At 42.2% G+C, this 24,569-nt stretch overlaps 1 protein-coding gene across 2 annotated transcripts in view; it reads right to left on the reverse strand.

Annotated features, from left to right (window-relative positions):
• PTPRK (protein tyrosine phosphatase, receptor type K) overlaps positions 1-24,569 on the reverse strand; it is a 389,585-nt gene that overhangs the window by 168,467 nt on the left and 196,549 nt on the right. For both annotated transcript variants that reach the window (XM_018565135.1, XM_018565134.1), the window contains exon 7: positions 15,575-15,868. In XM_018565135.1, the coding sequence (XP_018420637.1) occupies positions 15,575-15,868 (294 nt within the window). The remainder of the gene's footprint in view (positions 1-15,574; positions 15,869-24,569) is intronic.

Below are 24,569 nucleotides of genomic sequence, written 5' to 3' on the forward strand. Positions count from 1 at the left end.
ATGTAAATGAAGCATTTGATGGAACAATGCATAAGCAGATTTCTTTTAGTATAAAACTACAGATCAAAACAATCCAGTTGGCAGACAACTGAAGTTTGGCGCTACTCCCCCTCCCATTGGTCCTTAAATGTGGTCAGCTGTCAAGCAACAGGGAGGATCTAGAGATGGAATCTAGTAATAGAAAAGCCCTTCCAAAGCTTATTCTGTTTTTTGTACTGTGTGTTCTAGTTATTTTTCTAATTCTGCACAAAACAGTAATTTCTTAGTATTGCAAGAAATTTGTTCCGTTAGTAGTCTACGATATTAGCTACTACCAGTGACCAACTTTGCATGAGTGGCCCAACGCAATGCATCTCAATGAACTTAAATGTGTGAGACTAATTGCATTGAGCTGTGAATGGGCCCTGAATAGGGCTTAAAGCCCATTTCCACCTTTGCCCATGTTTTTTTTTTAAATAAATATGCCAGCAATGTACACCTAATATACACGAAGCAGGCATTTAGAGTTGATGTTCATTAAAACAGAAACACGTTTTTGTTAGCTTTCCTCTTCATATCCACATAAAAATGTATGCCTCTGTGCTGTGCAACCAATGTGAAAATATCCCCCACCCTTTCCCTGGACAGTGTATTGTGTGTAAAGGCAGAGCTAGTGTTTACTAATCATGTTACAATGGGTGATAGGGAGGGGGGCAGCTGAATACAGGCTAATTACCATCTGACCCTGGAGTCCAACTGAATTTCCAGTGGAGGAAATGTTGAATTTGTAGGTTTCATGTGTAAAAAAAAAAAAAGCCTGCAGTGCGAGTCATGAAAATGTGCACATGTATACATCACTGCACCTCTTCATTACCACAATAAATGCTAATCGCTTACAACAGGTGGAAATGGACTTTAAGGCCCCGTTCACATATAGCGAATTGTCGCGCGATTTCCGCCGCGATATCGCGCATTTTTGCCGCGCGATATCGCGAGAAGTCGCAGGCCAATGTTATTCAATGGAGCTGTCTTAACTCCATGTCGCTCGTCGCGGTCGCAAGTCGCTTCTACCGGACCCTTTTTTCTGCGGATTTTGCTTTTTTTCTATGGCGCCCGACTGGGAAGGTCGCGCTACCGTCGCTGGAACGTCGCCCCGAAAGTCGCGTTATCCCGGCCGTGCGGATCCGCTGCAAAAGGTATGTCGCTAGGTGTGAATGGGGTCTTAGTGTACATGCAACAGTGAATATGTATCCAGTAGGAAAACACCTCATTCAAGGGGCTTGGTCAGAATCCCCAGAACAATTAACCTCAGAATCTCCAACACACCCATGTAATGTCATCTTAAAAGGAATTTGCAGCTTCCCACATTGTTTATGAAAATGTCAGGAAGAGTATTTTGTAAATGTAATATGTTAAAATATGCTGTATGCCATATTTAGGTTACATATCAGACAATGATTTGCTATGATTCCCCCCTTCTCCAGGCTATATTTGCATCCTTATAATAGGGATACAGAGTAAACTTTTGAAAGTGCTGTGCACTTCAAACGCACACATCCAGCAGCATTTCTCACAAACCTAGCCTGCTTTGCATAAAACAGGAAAACAAGGTGGCACTTTGAGCATTAATCAAATGTTATTTAGCATAAGAGAGATGAAAGAAGGCTGGAGCTGTATAATTACACTTGTCGAAATGAAAATACTAATAATTGAGACGCAAAGCAAGGCAGTGGCATATTTTAACCCGAAGACAGAAAAAAGGCATTTAAAAAATAAAATGGTCTCAAGCTTTCAGATCTATTTTATTAGAAAAAAAAGTGGATTTTGTGTCAGTATCAAACAAGTGAGCACAGGAACACAACTTTCCGAACTGGGGTTAAAGCTTTTATTAATTAGCTCATTATGCGGAACCTCCAGACATGTTCTTATGTTAAGGGAGGGTTTATTAATTCTAAAGCTGATTGTCCATAATGTATTTTAACAGAGGGTTGTATTGCTGCCATTAGATATCGTTGGCTCAGGAGCATCTACACAGTGCAATGAGAGTGCTTTTATAGCAAACATTGAACACATACACTCACCGGCTGCTTTAGTAGGTACACCTCTTCAACTGCTTGTTAAATAGATAATCAGCCAATCACGTGGCAGTAACAATACATTTAGGTATGTAGACATGGTCAAGATGGTCAGCTGAAGTTCAACCCGAGCATCAGAAAGGGGAAGAAAGGTGATTTAAGTGACTTTGAACATGGCATGGTTGTTGGTGCCAGACGGGCTGGTTTGAGTATTGCAGCAACTGCTGATCTACTGGGATTTTCATACACAACTATCTCTAGGGTTTACAGAGAATGGTCCGAAAAATAGATGATATCCAGCGAGAGGCAGTTCTCTGGGCAGGGATACCTTGTTGATGCCAGAGGTCAGGGGAGAATGGCCAGACTGGTTCAAGCTGATAGAAAGGCAACACTAACTCAAATAACCACTTGTTACATCTGAGGTATGCATCTCTGAATACACAACACATTGAACCTTGAAGCAGATGGGCTACAGCCACAGAAGACACCATTGATTGCCACTTCTGTCAGCTAAGAACAGGAAATTGAGGCTACAGTTGCAAGGGCTCACCAACATTGTAAAATAGAAGATTGGCAACACGTTTCCTGGTCTGATAAGTCTCGATTTCAGTTGCGACATTCAGATGGTCGGGTCAGAATTTAATGTAAACAACATGGATCCATCCTGCCTTGTATCAATGGTTCAGGCTGGTGGAGCTTCACATCATGGATGTGCAGCCGACAAATCTGCAGCAACTGTGTGATGCTATCATGTTAGTATAGACCAAACTCTCAAAGGAATGTTTCCATCACCTTGTTGAATCAATTCCACAAAGAATTAAAGCGGTTCTGAAGACAAAAGGGGTTCAAACCAGTACTAGCATGATGTAACTAAAGTGGCCAGTGAATGTATATAAAGCACTGCATAAATTGATGGGTTGTATAAATACCTGTAATAATAATAATAAACACATGATTTACACCAGTCAGCTCCCCAACCACCTCCTCACATTTATGAATAGCCCATACCTCCTAAGTGTCCCCGGTTTGGAACTAAATCCACCTCACCCCGCCCCCTTCCTCATGTTGGTCTCATCTCTATAAAAATATTAGTATTTAACGTTCAAAAGTGTTTGACAACACTAAACCTTTCATCTAGCCTTTAAATTATTCAGTTTTAGGTTTTGAAAATCTAAAATAATGGAAAAGTAGTAATTGAAAAATGCAATTTTTGGTTACTCATTAATTTTTTGCACATTAATCCTCATGATCCACGTTACTTGGTGTGTGGCAGGGGTGTGTCCTTTGCTTACATAATTTCATGCTATGTGTACACCTTTTTCATCTCAGCCAGTTGGGAGGCATGATAGCCTAATGAAGCCTACAGATTTTGAGATGCTGGAATGAATTATAGCTTTGTGTTTATAATGACAGGCATCCCTACCAGTTAACAGCTTTTGGAGAGATGCTTTGAATATTGTATTACTAGTGTTATGCCCATAGATACAGTATGTGGGTCTGGCTGCATTTGAATGTGATACACTTCCCCTCCCCCTTATGCTTTTAAATGGCACTTGTAAAATCAGCAGATCCAGCATGTTTAAAAAAAAAGTGCCACACATAGTCTGCATGTCTGCCTGAGTCAATAAAACATCTTAAAATCCTGAAGCACCAGACCAAATCTGTATTTTGGAGGCTTCTGATAAAACCTTATATAGGCATAAGATGACAAGCCCAGAAGGTGGTGAAATACTGCATGTTTCCATTCCAAATACTGCACAAGTAAATTGACTCAATGTTTATTGTACATGCAATGTAAATATGGAAAAAGCAACACTGGGTCTAACATATGGCTCTTGTGGTCTGTGCATAAAACAGTGACATACTTCTGCTTATTTCAAGTCTGCCTTCTCTGGCCACCTCTTGTACCTGTGACTCAAGCAGAAAAGCGAAAGGGGTAGGAGGTAGATATGTGCATTCGGATTCGGACAAACCTGCAAATCAACAAAATTCAGTTGATAAGGCGGTTCATCCAAATCTGAAACAACAAATGTATTATATGCCGGAATATATGAAAACTACATAAATTTGTTTTCAGAACGCGTGGCGGCCATATTGGCTGCCAGATTGTTCTGTGCATGCCAGCAGCCATCTTTGAGGCGGAGCATATGACGTCACATGCTTAACGAAAGAGCCGAGATGGCGGTGCTCAAACATGCGGGCGCCGCCATCTTGGTGTATACTGAGATGCACTCCAAGGTGGCAGCGTGCATGAGCAGAACGCGCCTGCGGCCGGTATGGCCGCCGCTTGTTCCCCAGTTTCTGTGTGCATTTTCGGATTCGGAGACAAGTTGTTTCCTTTAACAAAACTTATGAAAAGATTTTGCATTTTAGTTTGTTTAGTCCGAAACCACATCATTTTATAGTAGTTATTGAAACAAACACAATTAGCGCTAAACAGAAACCATGCCATTCATGTATGGCAGCATTATCTCTAAGGCCCCATTCACACCAGTGAAGATGTGTTTGAGCACAGTTTCCGTGCAAATTTTAAAGGGGTGGTTTTAATCACACTTCAGCGCTAAAACGCAATTAAAAACGTGCTGATCAGCATGTTTTCATTGAAATATACATGAAATCCGCACTGATAAGCGTGAAAAAAATAGCTCAGGGAAAATTTCGGGAGGCAGGCAGTTCGGATCGCACAGAGCCGCATGATCGCAGACCATAGGAATGTATGGGATCGTTCATGTCAGCGGTTCAGCGCGGACAAATTGACACGACCAAACCACCTTTGGTGTGAACGGGGCCTTAATGTAACCTGTCAGTGCTGTCATGCGGTTTCTAGCTTTGCTACCCGAGTTTCTGACCTGGAACTAGCATGTGCATTTCAGGTGCCCTGACACTTCACTTGCTGCAAACTGGCTGTGTGTCCGTAAAATTATGCAGATATCAGGATCACATACTATATATTTAACAATTCAAATCTAATACTTCTATTGTGACTGGTTCCCTCCAAACATAAGCTTGGGAAGGAGCCCTCTTAGCTAGCTTACCTGTGTATAGGACAATCTGCAAAAATCACACGCCTCTGACATTGGATCACTCATCTGTATTTATTACAACCAATGGGTAGGGGTCAACAAAGTGGAAACAACTTTAGCCTGGACCCAACTTCCAGAGAAATTACTTGTATAGAACCATGTTAAAACTAGAACTAGGCACCCTGGTCTATACAGAATAACTCAAAGCAATCAAAGATGCTTCACTATTATTTGCAGTACTGGCAGTTATGAGGTCCTGTCGCACTTCCAACTTCTACAATGAATTCAGTCCCAAAGTATTCATTAGATTCTTTAACAAAGACCAAATTGAAATATACAATGAAATTGGTCAATGCAACTAACACTTGTGTTATCAGTTTGTCGTTACTAGCTAGTTTGGGCACTAAATACATCAATAAAACAAATTAAACATTTCATGTTTCAAAAGGTAACAGCTCTTGACTACCACTAGTAAAGTAATGAGAGTTTGGCCTAGAGGAGGGTAATCACTGTTAATTTGTGATGCTGACTGACAACGAAACAGTAAAACCAGTTGCCTGCCACCCCTCCCATCACAAATTTTCCAAAAAGGAACGCAACATCAAAACATGAATGTTCATACATACATTAATGTCTTATGCGTATACAGCGAATTTGTTACATAAAACTGAACTGACAGTTTTGAGACGGCCACCGAAGGAACTAGTGGTTAAGTGTGCAAAAATTCACATATGGCATCTTTAGGTGGCCATCAGAAGAACCTAAGTAAATCAAGAGATCTCTATGATCTTTAGGTGGGTTTAGGAAAAGTGAGAGAAGAGGGAGAGACAGCGGGAAAAAGGAAAGCATGGGAGGGGGGAGAGAGGAGCGCTACCAACAGCCTTTCATATGTGGGTCGAGGATGGATGAAGGTGTTTTTTGAGAAATGTAGTTTTAAAGGGTCGTGAGCTGTCGATCGAATGACGGAGGAAGGAAATTAGTAACCCATGGGTCTCAAATGTAGGCATACAGTCTTGTTGGCGTGCAGAAAGTTTTTCGTTATAGAACGTCCAGGGGACTTTGTTTTTAACTTCCGATATGCTTAAGGAGTTTGACAGCCAAGCCCTGGCTATGGGGCGTTTGGCCGCGGGCAGTACCTGTAACATTAGTTTGAATTGTTGGTTAGGGATAGCCGATGGTTTAACATTAAGGAGAGCTGCCTGTGGGGTTGGTGAAATATATGTGTTCATTAGGACAGAAATAATTTGAAAGACCTTACGCCACAATATGACCACAACCGGGCACGACCACCACATGTAGAAATATGTACCTCTTTCTCCGCATTCCCTAGTACATAGGCCATCACAGGACGGTACAAAGTGCATCACCTGTGTGGGTACTATGTACCAACGGAAAAGCACCTTATAAGTGGCCTCAAGGGTCAACGCGTTTGTAGAGCATGATTTGGTGCTTTCCCAGATTTGGGACCAGGTATCTTCGTCAATTGTGGCGTTGAGATCTGCCTGCCAGCGGTCCATATACATGTGGTGTGGCGGGCCTATGCCAGTTAGTAGGGAAGAGTATAGTTGTGAAATCAGTCCTGGGGCATGGGGGTCCTGACTGCACACTCTCTCAAACGATGTCATATGAGGGCCAGTTGTTGGGAATTTTATTTGTGATTGGATGAAGTGTTTAATTTGGAGATATCTAAACATTTAATTAGAGGGGAAGTTATATTTAGATTGTAAATCTGAATACAGAGTGACCTGGTTTATGCCTATAAGGTCGTGTAGGGCCGTTACTTTTTTGATGGCCCAGTTTCTAAATGATGGAGATTCGAGGCTCGGGGGGAACATAGGGTTCCGGAGTATAGACATCAATGGGAGATGTGGGGAGATGAGTCTGCTGGAATATTTGAGTCCCATATCTTGAGGGAGTGCCGGGTGATAGGATTAGTGAGGGAGGCTCTGGCACTTGGCCTTATACATAGGAGATTGTCTATGGCAATGGGGTCACAATCCATCGCTTCTAGAGAGACCCATACTGGCGGTTCACTCTTATGATATTTGGCTATAGTAGCGATTTGCGCAGCTTGGAAATATTTTTGAAGGTTTGGGACCCCCAATCCTCCATCTGGCCTGCTGTGGTACATCACTGATTTGGGGAGGCGAGGTTTCTTATTGGCCCATATAAATTTGAAGATCCTATGTTGAAGCACCCTCAAGACATGGGACTGAACAAAAATTGGTAAGACTCTGAAGGGGTACAGTAGCTTAGGCAATAGGGGCATTTTGATTGCGGCGATTCTCCCCAACCAGGAGAGGGGGTATGTGGTCCAAATTTTCAGTAGATTAGTGAGTTTGGTAATTAATGGTGGATAATTAGCCGCTTATAGGGAGGGGAGGGAAGGGGTAAGGTGAATTCCTAGGTAGGAGATTGCAGTAGGCTCCCACTGAAAGGGGAACTTCTTTTCAAGCGGTGGTATTAGCTGTGGAGGTAGGGATATATTCAGTATTTTTGATTTCGCTGGGTTGATTGTTAAACCCGAAAGTTCTTTAAATGTGTCCAAGGGCCGCATTAGGTTGGGGAGAGATGAATGTGGATTAGAGATGTAAAGCAAGATGTCATCTGCAAAGAGACAGAGTTTATGTTGTTGCCCAGCTACTGATATACCTGTGATGTCGGGGTGCGATCTTATTAGTGCTGCCAAGGGTTTGATGGCCAGAGCAAATAGAAGAGGGGATAAGGGGCGAACATTGTCTCCAGTTTCGCGGCACGGCACAAAGCCTACTTGGTCCTTATGAATAAGGTCCCCAATTAGTACATTTAGTCTGGTTGCCAGAATTTTAGCTAATATTTTTATATCAATATTCAGTAGCGAAATTGGTCTGTAGTTCAACCAAGTAGTGTTGTCTGAATTTGGTTTCGGAATCATACATACTGTAGCAGTTAGGGATTCTTGCCGGAAACTAGCACCCGTCCGCAGGGTATTAAGTGCGTCAGTAAGCATTGGGGTCAATTGCTCACTAAACTTTTTATAATAGGCTGCCGTGAAACCATCTGGGCCAGGGCTTGAGACTTTATGGCGACTTGCACTTCATCATTTGATATTGGCCTGTCTAGTGAATGTCGTTGGGGTTCTGAGAGGGTTGGAAGGGCCAAGTCAGCTAATGTTTTTGACATTAAGTCTGTATTCAGAGGTTCCTGGGCTTGATATAGCTCAGATAGGTGTTGCGCAAATTCCTGGACTATCTTGCGAGGATTGCTTGATAAGGTTCCATCCGACAATTGCAGGCGCAATGGTTTTTGGTGGAGGTTATTTTCCTGAGTCTACGGGCTAGCAAGGAATCTTGCTTATTGCCTTGGATATAGAATGTATTCTGGGTCCTACGTAGGCTCTTATCCGCAATATTGGCTAAGAGTAGATTTAGGTCTCGCCTAGCTGTATCTAGTAATGTTCTGTTATGTGAAGAAGGGTGGGCATTGTATGTTAGAGTACAAGACAAGTAAATTTCTTCTAGTTTTTTAGACATGTTTGCCGTTTCTTTTTAAGAGCGGATGCAACCCGGATGCATTCACTGCTGAGGACTGTCTTGTGCGCTTCCCATAGGGTCATAGGGGAGATATCTGGAGTGTAATTAACGTATATGTATTCTGTGAGAGCTGTATAGTGGAGCGCACATTATCGTCAGTTAGCAAAGAGTCGTTCAGGACCATGTGCGGTCGACTGAATCAGACCAAAAAGAGGACATGTAGATTATAACTCCCTGATGGTCTGTCCATGAAAAAGGTTGGATGATGGCTTCAGTAACTGACGGCAACGTGGCATGTGAGGTGAAGAAATGATCTATCCGATAGGATGAGTCATGCGGGTTCGAGTAGAATGTGTATTCTCTAGAGTCCACTAGCGCGTGTTGGGACAGCAAACGACGAAGGGTCTAGATGTGTCTGAAGGCAATACCACTGTGTTGGATCGGTCTATACTCGGGTATATTGTCAGGTTAGAGTCGCCACCTAGAAGGAGAGTTCCCTTTTGGGGATTAGATAGGGGCAACTTCTGTGGACCCATAGTTACCCTCAGCCGACCGATTCAGAGTCTGAGTGTCTGGTGACTGATCTAGTTGTCGGACGGGGTGGTGACGACATCCCAGAAGATCTCTGTTGGGAGAAGGATTACTTTTTCATCTGTGCGATTCGATCCAAAGTGGAGGGTGCAGAGTGAGGACCTGGTGAATCAGGGGTAAGATGCAGTTCCTCAAGTATGGCCTCGAGCTCAGAAAGCTAAGAAGCTTGATGTTGTCTGCCTTGGTAGGAGAACGACAGCTTAAAAAGGGAATTCACATCTGTACAGGATCTTATGCTGTTGAAGGATTCGTAGTGCCAGTTTCATTTCCCTCAGTTTTGCTATGGTGGACGGGGCAAGATCTGCAAACATTTGATATTCATGCCCTTGACACACGAGGGGTTGTTTGGTGCGGGCTTCCTGAAGTATGGTTTCCTTGGAGTGAAAATATAGGAATTTTGCGATGATGTCACGTGGTGGCCCCTCTGGTTTACGATGTGTTAGGGTTCTATGGATCCTTTGAAACTCCAGTCTTTCGTGTGGTATGGACGGAGCCAATTCTTGGAGCAGTGCCGTGGTGAATGTGGGGAGGTCTAGTATGGATTCTGGTATCCCCCTTATACTGATGTTGGAGCGGCGTGACCTATTCTCTAGATCCTCCATCTTGGATAGGAGAATGGCATTGTCGTCTCTCATAGCATCCAGCTCCGTCATGAGCCTCCAGAGTTACCACTGCGACATCCATTCTGGATTCCAGGTCCGCGGTTCTGTGACCCAGATCACAGATTTCTTTAGTAAGCTTGTCTGATCTGCTTGGACGTTTGCTGCAGAGCTTTCTGGAGCATGCAGTCAATTATTTTTAACAGGTCTTTCTGAGATGTGTCAGTCCTGGTGGGGGAAGGAGAGCTGGCCCTGCTGTCTGTGTCATCTCTGTTAGAGTGAGAGGGGGAGGCTTGCTTTGGCTGCCGGGCTTGTACAGGCTGCAGCGCCATCTTGGCAGGGGTGCGGGTCTGTCTCTCACCTGCCAATCTCCCTCTTGACTGGGATTTCAGGCCGGTGGAGGACATGGCCGTGACGCCCGTTCCTTGCCCCGTCTGATGCTGCAGTTATTACCGCGATGTGGCCGGGGTGAGCGGCGCGGGTTCCCCTGCTATGCCGAAGGGACACAGAGCTGCTCTAAAACATGTCCACTCCGGATCACCGCACGCCAAATGCACATATTCTTATTAATATGTGTAAAGCTATTAAAAATCTTGTTTTTACAAATAGTTTTGTAATTATTTACATGGGGAAGCCATATTGCCTCATTACATATGTAGACGACTCTGCAGACTTTTGTGCTGAAAGTCTCTAATGATAAATAGAAGAGGGCAAGTGATCAAGTCTGCTTATCCTGGAAGCTCCTAGGCAGCAGTTTTATATTTACGTCCAACAAAAGGGCTTTTTACCTAAACATTACATGTGTTGTACTGTTTAATGTGAACTTGCACTAAGTCCACTTGCATAAAGATCCAAGTAAAAAGAAAAAACTGGCTACTGCTTGAAGTATCATTTATATTTTAAAACATAAAGTGCTTTGAATTTTGATGGAAGAAAGCAACTTTGGCGAAGGATATATTAAAGTTCTGGACGCAGTGAACTGTTGACCCCCAGCTTTTGTGATAAAACAAGAATACAGAGGAAGCCCAGCAGGCACTAGAAATCCACAGTATAATAGGACAATGTCACACTGGCAACAACACAAAAATAGTACTGTGTGCTAAATAGTCAAGTTTCTCACATCAGGAAACAGGATTTAATTAGGGATGCACAGATACTTTTCGAGTACCAGTGCAGATACTTGGCATTTTCATCGGAACAACCAGGGTTGCAGCGGTTGCAGCTGGGACCTGGCTCTGGCACTCCACCAATGTCCTGAAATCATTAGTCTGTATTGTTTTAGAAAAACTGTCACATGACTATAAACATAAATGTATCAGTACTCGTACTTGTAAGTACTCGTACTCGCAAAACTGGTATCTGTGCATCCCTTTATTTATATTTATTAAAAAAAAATCGTACATTAAAACAGAGATGTACAAATCCCAGGCGCTCCGTGTGCTCCTTACAAATGGCAGCTGCCTCCTAATTTTTGAATTTTTCTGTAGTGTAGTCTTGGAGCTCAAAAGTATCGGTACATGTACTCGTACTTGTACCGAGTACTGTACTTGGTATCTGTGCAACCCTAGATTTAATATTCTAACTTCAGAAAGGCAAATTATTGAGGGGAAATCATTCTAGTGAAATATATACTGCAATAGAAAAGACCATAGTAGTTTAAGGACCCTGCCCAATGCTGTTGTGTCCATAATTACATGAATATTTGCTGCTAGGCTGTAACCAGCTTGAGCAACTACAGGTGAAACTCGAATAATTAGAATATCGTGCAAAAGTAATGGCAGTAAGTGCTGCAAAAGGGGCCCAAACCAAGTACTGAGTACATATGCATGCTTGTACTTTTCAGAGGTCCGATATTGTTCTATGTACAATCCTTGTTTTATTGATTGCATGTAATAATCTACTTTTTTGAGGTTGTGGATTTGGGGTTCTTGGGGTTTTCATGAGCTGTAAGCCATAATCATCACAATGATGACAAATCACGGCTTGAACTATCTTGCTTTGCATGTAATGAGTCTATCTCATATATTAGTTTCACCTTTTAAGTTGCATTAGTGAAATAAATGAACTTTGCACGATATTCTAATTATTCGTGTTTCACCTGTACTTCTCTTTTCTTGGCTTTGCAGGTCTTCCCGAATCTCAGTGGGTTGATTGCTGTGCTATTAAGCAGGGCGGGAAGGACAAACATTGAGTTATGAATATGTATCTGACTCAACCCCTAAGGTCCTTGTAATGGTTTGGGAGATGATAAATATTAAGGGCACCTTTCCAGCGGATTGTCTCTCCTTTTTTTTCTACTGTGCTCTACCTAGGAAGGATGTGTATTTAGAATGACTCGTCCCTTGGACTTTGCGTCAGCCTAGAGCACGTACCAGGGGCCAAGGACTTAAGCTCTTGCTGGAGTGGATATCTGCTCGAAGTTTGGCTGGAAAAGGATATTTTTGCCGAAGACGGTCACAGAGGAGCTGGATGGATGCTGCTGTCTGGGCACTGTAAGAAGCATTCACTGCTTACAGAGCAAGATATCCTTAACTGGTTAAGAGCCAGATCGATTATAGACAATCACTGCAACTTAAGACTAACTGCTCTTACAGTGGAAGCAATTACCTAGAGCAGTGGTTCTCAACCTTTCTAGAGCCGGGACCCCTTGGAAACATTTGCCAAGTTGTGGTGACCCCCCAATGGTAAAATTTAGGGAAGACGCGGCTTCTGCAGCAACATCTGGCGGCGTGGCGGGAGAACTGACACTGCTGCACTAGGAGAGGGCTGAGGAGGACTCTCACCTATCACAGCATAAAATCACACAGCGACCCACAGGTTGAGAACCACTGGCGTACGCCATCAGAATAAAAATAAATAAATAAACCACCATAGGAATGCATAGCTAGATTTCTATTGGCTATTTCACTTTGCAATAGCCAATAGCAAACTAGCTATTGCACCCGCACCCTCTGCTGCTGACCTGCTGACCTAGAGGCTGTTCTTAAAGTACCTACTGCTACTTACAAATACCTGTCATCTTTTTGGAATCTATTTTGGCATCCAGCACCCCTAAACCCTCTCTAAGTTTTGAGTTTGGCAATAAAAGGTTAAAGAAAAAACAAAAAAACTAATATGACTAACGGCCAAAGTATTTTTATGCCCAGTCATACACCAAGGGCCAGAATCTTGGGATTGGGATGTTAGCCCACCAAGACACTTGGGAGGACAACATGCTCCACCTACAGGTAGGGGGGTGCTACACAATGTAGCTATGAAAATGTATCCATATGACATAGGGCTAAGATGGATCATCCTATTATTCTACATTCTAGAGCTAGGAAAGCGATCTTAGTTTTTTGACTACTGCAGTGGGGAAACCAATGCACACCTGCTCCTATTAACGCACACACTACTACCCATGCCCTTTACCAGCCCCTTCCACTGACTGAATTCAAGCCTTGCTCTCCTCATTCTTCTTCAGTGTAAATACTGTTACTTTGCCTGTGGAAATCAGCTACAGTAACAAACTCAAAGCCTGCTTGAAGGAGCCTTGTATGTCAGGGTGCAACCCTGGATGAAAACTATAATAATCAATAATGGAAAGCGTTACTTAGAATGCGATTAAGTGTGTTCACTAGTTTATGCTTCCCTGTACTAATTTCAACTTCAGGTCACAAACATGAAGCATGCAGAAGGTTATGCTGTTAAGAGCCATGTGACAATGCTGCACCACACCCAAAAGCCCTGTACACCACTGTATGTCTTCAGTGATTATTACAAAATGCTATGGACAGGAATCCAAGCAGCACAAAGGCAGATGCAAAAAAGTCTACTTTGCATGAACTGCTGTTAGGTAGCTTTATAAAATGTAATGAAAACCAGTGGAGAACAAATTGGGCTGTTTCTTCTATGTTATTCTGAAAAAAAAAAAAATGTGGTTTAAAATAAAAATAATTAAAACTAAAGAATACAGGGTCTAGTGTATTATTATTCTCTGGGACCTGACAGTTGTTTCTCAATTAGACTGAGCACTCTGGAAGGTGGCTCGGAATATAAAGTCAGAGATTCATAACAAAGATTACTTGGAATTGTTATGTTAAAGAAAAGGCAGCAGAGAGAGGAGGAGGTTGGGGATGGTTCATTATTTTGTTTAGCTCGCCATCTGACTTGGCTGAGCTGTTTTAATCTCAGAGAATTTCCATAGTCTATGTGATTTAAATGCTGATAGTGCCACATTTAATTGTCAGTTCTGTGATGTGACCTGACAAAACAAGCATTTGAAGTACTGTTTAGCATAGCTGCTTAGTTAAAGACAGCCATGCTCCACTTAGAAATTCAAATGCCAATTCCACTTAAACCATCCTCCAGAGTAGGAAGATGATTTTAGTCTAGCTGACCCTCTGCAGTGGGGTTATCTTATAATAATTCAGTGCTTGCACTCTCATTACTCTAACAATGTGTGTGGCATACGGAAGCGAATCAAGCAAAATCACTGCTTTGTAATACTGTTGTTTGGGGTCTACGACATACAGTCCGCTGTTGGTAAGCAGTTCTTATTTCAAAAACATAATTATAATATTTTCTCTACCCGAGTGCCTTTGCCCTGCAAGTCACTGTAGACAACACGCTCAAAGCTAACTTCAAGGACAGACAGAGGACTACTAATGCAGTATAATCGTGTGAACAATATTTGCAATTAGGAATAAATAGAAGCTCAAAGAAAACATTGAAATAAACAAATTAAAAGTGCCCACAGTAAGTGTTCAGAATAGCTAATAGACCAAGTATGGACAATGGCTTTTACATTTACACAAGAATACAGCAAATCAAAAGCAGCTAAATGTAAATGTTTGTAATCAGACAGGTGCAGAGCTTTAGTATATACGGTATATTGTTTGCTAAATGTGTTACTAAGCAGTCTAAAACTCTTTAAAAGTTGTCCTAGACAGTTTCCCTCCCAATCTGGCTTTTGTAACATTTATCATATACAGTAAACCTTTCATGACAGAAAAATGGGGCATGCCTTTGCTAAAAATTTTAGCTGACTGGCTATTTTGTAAACTATCTGCCAGCTATCTTCTTTTAGTACTTTGGGTCATAGACCTGAAGCAAGTACTGTATGCAGATATGGAAAGTCAGAGAAAACATGCTCTAGCTTGCATACTTTTGTTGGTCTGTGAGACTTTGGTGTTAAAGTAAGAAGACAAATATGACAGCCAGCCAACTACCACTTTTTAAAATAATTGGTCAGCAATAGCAGACCTCAGTCTGTTTTTCTCATGAACAATTAATTTTAATATTGGAGTTATATCAGTAGAAGAAGCAACTGGACTGGTTAGAAATTCTGGACCAATCACTAGCCCCACCCCTGGTGGTAGGATAATGTTTGTATGTTTGGCTGGATAAGGAAGTGGACTAGTGTAACATTGAATGGTAGACACGGTTTCTGTTCCTTTCCCACCCCCTCAGACTATGAAAGCTTGTCTTACAGCGGAACTAGACCCACCAATATAACAGCCTCCCAATACAGTTACTTTCAAGGCATGCCTCTAGTAATAACGGTCAGGATTGCCAGTGTGCTTATTTCAGCTTTCAACCATAGTTTCAAGCTCTCAAATGAGCTGGTGTCATAGCCGAGCACAGGTGCAGCACCACGACAACTGAAATTTAAATAGAGGCCAAGATGGCACCTTCCTTGCCTGTAAATTATAGGAGGGTATAGTTCTGATTTAAGTCACGCACCAAGATCTGCTGGTATATGATGTTTAGTCCCCATTTAAATTAACTGGGCATTCACTTAGAAAATGTCTTACCTGCACACTTGGTCCTTGTAATTAGTGGAGGCCCTGGTTGCCCTGTACCACCTTCCCCTGGCCTTGTAAGTAGAACTCGAATCTCATACTCTGTATCTGGGTCCAAATGCCATAGCTTGTAGGTTGGGGCATTCACTGCATGAGTTTCAGTCCAAGTCCCAGTGGTCATCCTATATTCCACCTCCTTCAGAATGATAGGCCCATCTCCAATAATCGAGTTGGCATTCAGCTGAATAAGGAGGTACGTTGGACCAACACCAAGGAGCTGCGGTGGGGCAATGGGACGTGGTGGCTCTGTGAAGTTAAAAAAAAAAAAAAGATTGAAATAAATAAAAAAAATTGCTTGTGGAAGTATTAAACCCAAATAGACAGATAACCAATTTTTGGATGCAAAAACAAAACTAATAGAACAAGTGGCAACAGAGATTGCACACATGGTACTAGATCGATGAGCAGATCGACGGAAGAGCACACTCCATCGGTCAGGAAAAATAAACCTCAGTGTTTGACTGGATGCTTGATTTTCAGTCAACCAAATAAGTGCACACTAAGATGAGTGGTGAGCTGCATTTTGCAGGCAAAACTGACCAATACCTATACGTTACAAGAATCAGTAAATTAGAGCAAATTATGGGGTACACAAAGTTCCTCAGCCATCTGCATTGCCATAGTTAACACTTCTTAGAGTTACAGGTTATCAGGATAATCAAAGCAATTCTCGTTTTGTGGATATTTGCTTGTGTCCCTTTTAAACAATTATGCTTATTCGGGAAGAGAGTGTGTCATGAAAAGCAATGATGTGCAAAGTGCAGTAACCCATAGAAAGAAATGGCATATTACTTAGATCAGACAAGGATCATTTTTGACTGTATTGTATGATTTATTGCACTTTAACTTACTAAATAATGCCGGTCATGTAACAATAGAACATACTAAACAGTGACTAATCAATGTATCCTCTACTGAGCTGTAGCTATAGCATACAAGCCTAGAAGAGGGAAAGAAAGGTCTGTATGTTTAGGGTCAACGGCTGAAGGTATCCAATTGATTTCTATACACAAGTGAACGCCTGTATAAAGGCACAAGCACCACATCCAACAGCCTGCCAAAACATGCTACAATAGAGTGTTTGTCAGCCAAAACAAACATCCTGAATAAACTAAGGCCCATCTTGGCTCCAGGGAACTTTATTTTTAGAGCACAAAAGAGCCACAACCACAAACGTTGTTTTGTGTAAGATGTTATGTGGACTGTGAGAAACACTTATGCAGTGATGGAAACATTAAAAACAAACTACACACCCCACAGAATCTTTTAGATCACATAAAAATACTGCATAACACCAAAAAGAAATAAAGCATATCCCTCTCTGCGCCAGAGTTAGAAAAAATTGTCAAAAGGAAAATATAGGAATGTCTACAGTCTTTGTGCCAGAGTTTTCAAGCATTTACTCATTTGTGTCAATTAAACTGCAATCAGTTGTCCTCATAATGGAACCATGGAAAACTAAAGTAGGCATTTTTCACATGTATATGGTGTCTAAAATCAAATAGTAGTCAGATGTGCCTCTATGTGAAAAGGATCATCACCTCAGACTGTAAACTCTCACGGGCATGGCCCTCCTAACCACCTTGTCTCGATTTGTATTGTAACTGTAATGTCTTCCTTATATTGTAAAGCGCTGTGGAAACTGTTGGCGCTACAGGGATGTGCAGTGAGGTCAGTTGGCAGGTGAGGCTACCGTTCACTGAGCTACTGATGAGGCATCTAGATGGATGGCATCTATGTTTTTTTTTTTTTTTTATTTAATTGGACCAATGGTGCTTTGCCATTGGTCCAAACCATCCACAGAGCACTTAATTTTCTCATGACTGTACTTTGTGTTGTGGGTAAACAAAAGTAGCGCCCTTGAGCATTATGGAACTACCAATAATAAAATAAATACTAATAAAACAGAGATAGGCACACAGCCAAAAGGTGAGAGAGCACCAATTATATTTGAACTGTCAATGCGTGGGCATGGAAAATATAGCAGGTTGTACAAGCAAAAATGTAGTCACCTGACCCTTATGAGTCTTGTATATGGTTGGACTCAACTTAGTCTTGTGTGCATACAGCTTGCTTTGATACCTGTGTTACGTATCATAAGCACTCATTTTTGCAACAATGCCGCTGGCTCAGTCCTAGCTGTTTTGATTAACAGTGGCTCCCAGCTAAAGCTGGCCATACACTTAAAGATCAGCCTATGGTCAGATGGAAAAAGTGCAACAGATTCCTCCAGCTACGCTAAAAACTGTTGTGTGGATGGAGGAATCTCCCACTGGGCCAAGCTTCAGTATCTTACTAGTCGGCCCCGCTGGCTGTCAAAATACCTGAAAAATCTGATTGGTACAGGCATTGTTCAGGTATTTTGAGAGCCAGCAGGGCCATCTGACCATAGGCTAATAGAAAAATCTATAAAAAATCTATAGGTGTATGGCCTGTATGACAGCTTTACCATCATTCAAAATAGCACAGTGTCCTGCATCTCCCAGTAGCAGCCCATAATCAGTTTGGTACAGTGGCAAAGGGGAACTGGTTGGCAGGATCACCAGGTATTTTATCAGGTCTAAACAAAATAAAATACATTGCAGACTATCTTCACCAAGGCCTATGTAAATAACTCAACACCTAAATTGAAACGTCATTTTTCAGGGGTTTTTTTAATACACAAAAAGAGAACAGATTGTAAAAACAAAAAGAGCTGGTATTGGAAGTATAAAGTTTGTTTTGAAAACACATATTTCACTGAACCTTAACTGATAAAGGATCAGCCCCACAGCCAGTTTTATGGTTGTCTAGCTGGTTCTGCATCCATAACCTCCCTCTAATTTGTCTATAGGTGATGCATACATCATTCACAGCATGGTTCCAATAACTCCATGATCTTTCCAATCATTAGCAGAAAGCCATAGTGCCCTCTGAACTAAAAGGCAATTGTTGCAGCATCCTCACTTAATACTGATGTGCATAGTGAATATTAGGTTAGAAAGCAAAGTAAACATTGTTTTGATTTTCAGCAAGCTCAGAAAACTGTAAGATTCTCCTTCAACCATGAAAATTAATTTCAAACAGTTTGTTCAAAGACAACCTGACCTCCTGGTTTCAGCCAAGGCTTTTCTGTCCTTATAACAAGGCAAAGCTTTTTCCTGCTGTGATTACATAGGAATGAAAATAAATGTTCGTGCCTAAAAACAAGATTTTTGTAAAGTTTCTTGTATGCGGATACCAACCTGATCCAAGTCAATTCTTCCATGTGTTACTTTTCCTGTCCATGAGTCATCAAACAAGAAAACCATTGTTTTTTTTTTCTCTTTAAATTACTGCATGGCACGTTCACTATGTCAGGTGATGATTAAAATAATATGGATTTTGGGCATTAAGCATAAACATTCTTCAGAATAAAGAATTGCCCCCTCCCAGATATTTCCCCAAGCACTGCTAATATCATTAAAGGATAGGTGCACTCTAAGACAAACTGCACTTATTCCTTTTTTCCCCCCTTACCTCCTGACCTAACCTACCTCACCTTCACCCTCCACAGATGCATACTTACCTTGATCTGCCAACCACGACCTCTGGTGTTTATTTACATCCAGCGCCATAAGTTTCAATCACCTGCACATTAGAGACCCATAGACATTTATGGGGATGTGTTTAGAAGCCGGAGACGAAGGGGGACGGCCCCACAGAAGTCTATGGGGCTGTAAAGAGTTGACACAGGCAGGAGAATGAATCTTGCTTTGCTGGATGTAAACAAACATCGGAGGCTGCGGTCAATGGATCCAGGTAAGTATGCATCTGTGAAGGGGGAAGAACACCAGTCAGCAGGAGAAAGAGGGGGCACAGGTGGTCAGTAGGGTGAGGCATTGGTACCTTGTAGGGGCAAGTGGGGACCATTACTCTATGGAGGAAGGGGGACACTGATGCTCTGGAGAGAGGGGGCCCTGGTGTTTGTTGAGGTTAGGGTAGGGACATTGGTGTCAATGGAGGCCATTATTGTTCATTGGACTACTTGCCTATCCACACTCTACATCCTGAGCAGCTGCCTCCCTTTTTAAAGCTCAACTCTAGCCCATATAAAAGTGAAGTCAACTAACCTCTGTAGTTAATACATAATTAAATATGTATTTTTTCTCCAAGCAATTTAGGTACCTGAGCCTGACTTCGTATAAGCCTATTGCAATCAGCTGTGCAGCACAGCTCAGGCAGGGTGAGGGATAAGCAGCACAAGAAACCAATCAGTTGTGTTGCAATGCATATGTTTGAATGAGAAGCATGTTGATAGAAGCTCTCTTTCTTTTCTCTGTCCAGACACAGTGAAAAATGTAGTCACCTGCCTAACGGCACTGTGCTCTGTGGCAGAGCTGTGTAAATCTCAGATACAGATGGACAGAAAACAAATTCTTTAGTAGGTAAAACATCTCCCATTTAAATATTTTATCTTTGCATTTAGTAGTTTGCCTGGAGTTCAAGCTTTAAAAAGATCAGACTGACCACGACATACAAGAACCAGTCAAATATTTACCCTTGTATGACCATTGAGAAGGTGGCAATATACATTAGACACTACATAGATGTGAAATGTTTGTAAATCTGACTATTTTTAAAATTTGCAGACAGACTTGCAGTCGCATGCCATATCAAAAATGTGTTCTAAGGTATTGATTGCTGAATGATCCTTCACGTAAAATCAATGTAATTTCCGGTAACAAAAATGTTCTACCACATTATTCTCCTCTAAGGACAACAAATGATTAAGGTGAAGCTGAGAAGTATTTTCTAAACTAAAAGCACTCCATATAATCTGAAGAATTAACACACAAGGATTCTCTATAATTGCAATATTAGTATAATTATTACATTCTGCTGTTGAAGATAACCTGTACCACAACATTACCATATGCATTTTGTTTAGAGACCTTGGAGAAAAAGCTAGTGATGAAAGAGGCCTGGAGAAGGCAACATGTGCTTGTAGAGTAAAAGGAAAATAATTTTGGGTGAGCTTATTTATTTTTTTAAGTGTATAGGTTTCAAGTGAACATTTTGTCCCTGAACTTGATGTGTTGGAAGCAGACAAAATGGCCAAATGTAAGGATTTGAGAGACTGACAAGGGCTGAATTGTGATGGCTAGACAACTGGGTCAGAGCACCTCCAAAACTGCGGCTCTTGTGTGATGTTCCCAGTCTGCAGTGGTCAGGCCTACCAAAAGTGGTCCAAAGAATGAAAACCGGTGAACTGGCGACAGGATCATGGACAGCCGTGGCTAGCTGCTGCACGTGGGGAGCATATGCTGGCCCGTGTGTCCAATCCAACAGATGAGCTACTTCGGCTCAAATTGCTGAAAAAGTTAATATGCTGGTTCTGATAGAAAGGCGTCTGAACAGAAAGCGTAAAAGTTTGTCGCATCTGGGGCTGTGTAGGCGTCAGAGTGCCCATGCTGATCGGGGTCCACTGCCAAAAGCTCCTAAAATGGGCATGTGAGCTTCAAAACTGGACCATGTAGAAATGGAGAAAGATAGCCTGGTCTGATGAATCATGTTTTCTTTTGCATCATCTCGATGGCCAGGTGTGTATGTGTAGCATTTTTGGGGAAAAGGGCAGCACCAGGATGCACTATGGGGTGGGTGGAGCTCAGGCTCCAGGCCCATCCCTGCAAAAAGGCCCGGCCGACCCAATGGCAATTCAGGCCGGCCGCAACCAGGCAGCAGTGGCCCTCTATTCAGGCATATTAGAGGGCCACCAGCTGGGGCTCTCGGGGCCCCCTGAGCAGAGAGCCGCATCTGCTGTGGTCGCAGCCACCAGTTTCACTCTGCATACCACTGGCCTGGTGCGAGGCCCCCACTGACCGCCTGAGAGGCCCCCACTGAAGCTGATAGTGTTATGATGATATTATTCTGCTGTGCCTTACAATGTATTGCTGTGATTTTAAGTCCTCTATAGCTGGGATCCATGGGAGCGCTGGTTTCACCTATTGTGGCGAACCTGTACATGGAGGAAGTAGAAAGCAAGGCCCTGACCACTTTCAAGGGAATCACACCCAGTCATTGTTTCAGATATGTGGATGACACTTGGGTTAAGATTCACAAACAAGAGTTACAGGCTTTCACTGACCATAATCAACTCAGTGGATCATAACATCAAGTTTACGCGGGAGGATATGCAAAACAACAAACTGGCTTTCTTGGACTGTTTGGTAACAGTAGAAGAGGGAAGGAGGCTGGAAATAGAGGTCTACCAAAAACCAACCCACACGGACCAGTACATGCTCTTTGACTCCCACCACCCTCTAGACCACAAAATGGGAGTCATCAGGACTCTACACCACCGGGCAGAGAAGATTCCCACCAGAACAGAGGGCAAGATGAGATGAAGGAATTCAAACACCTCAGGGGGGCCCTTAAAACTTGTGGGTATCCAGACTGGGCTTGTGTCAAAACAGAAAGAAGAGGAAAGAATTCCAAGAGTACCAGTGAGGGTGAAAAGCATGACAAACTGAAAAATTTGATCATCCCATATGTAGTTGGGATGTCTGAGAAACTCAAAGGTTTTTAAAAAACATCACAACCCTGTCTGCTTTAAACCCAGCAATGCACTGAAGCAACGACTGGTTCACCCAAAAGACCCAACGCCAAAACACAAGATGAACAACATTGTGTATGCAATCCAGTACCAGTGAGGAGTGCTCGGAATTGTATGTCGGTGAAACAAAACAGCAGCTACACCAGCGTATGGCTCAGCATAGAGCCAAACCCTTCGGCAGTAGGGATGAGCCGAACACCCCCGTGTTAGGTTTGTATTCGAACATTTGAACCGCCAAAATGTTCGGGTACGAACTCGAACTCAAAGCAAGTGTATGGGGGTCGAATGTTCGACCCCCCCATACAGCTGCCGGTACATGTGGCTGCAGCGGCCTGTGTGTGACCTGTGGTCAGATGCAAGACTTTAACAAAATCAGAGCTTCAGTGGGCATTTTGTATTATGGAATGCCCACAGTCGAACAAACCACGAACGTCCGATAACGTTCGGCGAGCACTCGAACTGCCGATGTTCGCTTCGAACTCATGTTCGAATTGAATACTCGGCCCATCCCTATTCGGCAGTGTACCTACATCTAAAGTAAAAAGCTCACTCCTTTGAAGAGTCAAGTATGCATTGTAGACAGGGAAGAGGACTGATTCAAAAAAGGCGTGAAAGGCCATGTATGTAAAAATGGAGAAGCTAAGCTTGAATAGAGGTAGGTGGGTGGAGGGGGGCATCTATTGTCTGCCACATACAATGCTGTTTTAACACAGGTTATTAACACCTCCTAACTCCAGTTATGCAAATGCAATCAACACCTGGTTTGCGACTAACAGATTATGTGGATTGGAGCAACATTCACCATATTTATTCCCAGAAAATTTTTGTACAAGTCATTCTGAATTGAGAAAGCTGGTTGGATGACCAGTGAAACATCAAGAAAAATACAACAAGTCCAGTTGCCTTGGCTTATTTTTTACAGATATACCAGGACCTGGATGAATGAGTACCTTCACAGACATCTATAGCTGGTGGCATTCTGCATTGCTTTATAATGAGTTGCTGGGATTTGTAGTCCTCTATTGTTGGTGGTATTCTGCACTGCTCCGTAAATGTATTACTGGGATTTGTAGTCCTCTGTAGTTAGTGGTATTCTGCATTGCTGTATAATGTATTGCCTCGATTTGTAGTTCCTCTACAGTTTGGAGTCAGTGGCAGATCTACCAACGTCACAGCCGCAATCAGGCCCTGACGTTCCACCACCGACTCCAAGCTATAGAGAGAGTACAAATCACAGCCTGAACAGGAAGAGGGCCCCGGTGTCCGCCACCATTTTCATAAAAAGGCCCATCAAAATCCTCAGCGCCAGGCCCATGATGCTCCTAATCCGGCACTTGGTGCATCCCTTATTATATATACAGGCACATACAGAATGTATTATAGGGGTCTAAATACAGAATGTTATAAGTCATAAAATTATGTAAATTATAATGTATAAGATCATAAAAAAATGACAGCAATTGATTAAACCTGTACAAAAGATTTTAGACATCTTGAGGTACATTTTAAGCACAGCTATAAGCCTGAAAGGTATGTCTCTTATTTGCACTCTGGCACTTGAAAGGTTAAGTGGAAAGTTAAGCCTTTGAACTGCGTAAGTGCTACAACTACAAATTCACTGTCTTTCCATGCATAGGGCTGCTGGAAGCATTTAATCTTTGTGACATGCCTCTTACCGGCTGCTTGAAGTGCTGAAATTGGAATTATTTCACACCAGAAACTGCTAGCTTCTGCATACTGAATTTCCTATACTATGCATCACTGTGGCATCTTGTTCACCTTGATTTGAAACACTGAGGCAATCATTTTATTATCCCCCTTCATGTAATAAGCAAAACTGTAGACAGCTTTTACAGTGGTCAGCACAAGCTGTAAACAAGACCACGTTCACTTATCGAGCAGAAAATGGTCAGAAAAAGACATAAGAACTTGTAACAGTCTTTAAATTCAGTAGACTAACAAAAACATAATATTGGTGTACAATAAGGAGATGTTGCCATCACTTCCTATAACTTATTACACACTTTTACCTTCTTTTCTTGCTACTGGAAAGCAGCTAATATACAAAAATAAAAAATTCACCTGGAACTCTCCCAACCTGTGTGCACCCATATGGCCTATACTGTCTTCAGCACAAGTATAATTAAAGCAGGGAACGCGCACATTGTATCATGGGACAAGCATTCTCTTATGTCCAAAATATATCTTGCTACCTTGTAAATAATGATTATAATTATATTACTTTACAGAGAGACTTGAAAGTGTGTTGGGGATCCGTGTCGGTGTGTGTATATATACAGTATATTATCAAAAGTTGGGGGTTGGAGGTTCAAAAGGAATCTGGAAGACCCCTTTAAAATAATAGATAAGGGA

This window comes from Nanorana parkeri, unplaced genomic scaffold (genome assembly GCF_000935625.1).
Source record: "Nanorana parkeri isolate BGI_ZX_2015 unplaced genomic scaffold, ASM93562v1 scaffold816, whole genome shotgun sequence".
Classification (NCBI taxonomy): Eukaryota; Metazoa; Chordata; class Amphibia; order Anura; family Dicroglossidae; genus Nanorana; species Nanorana parkeri.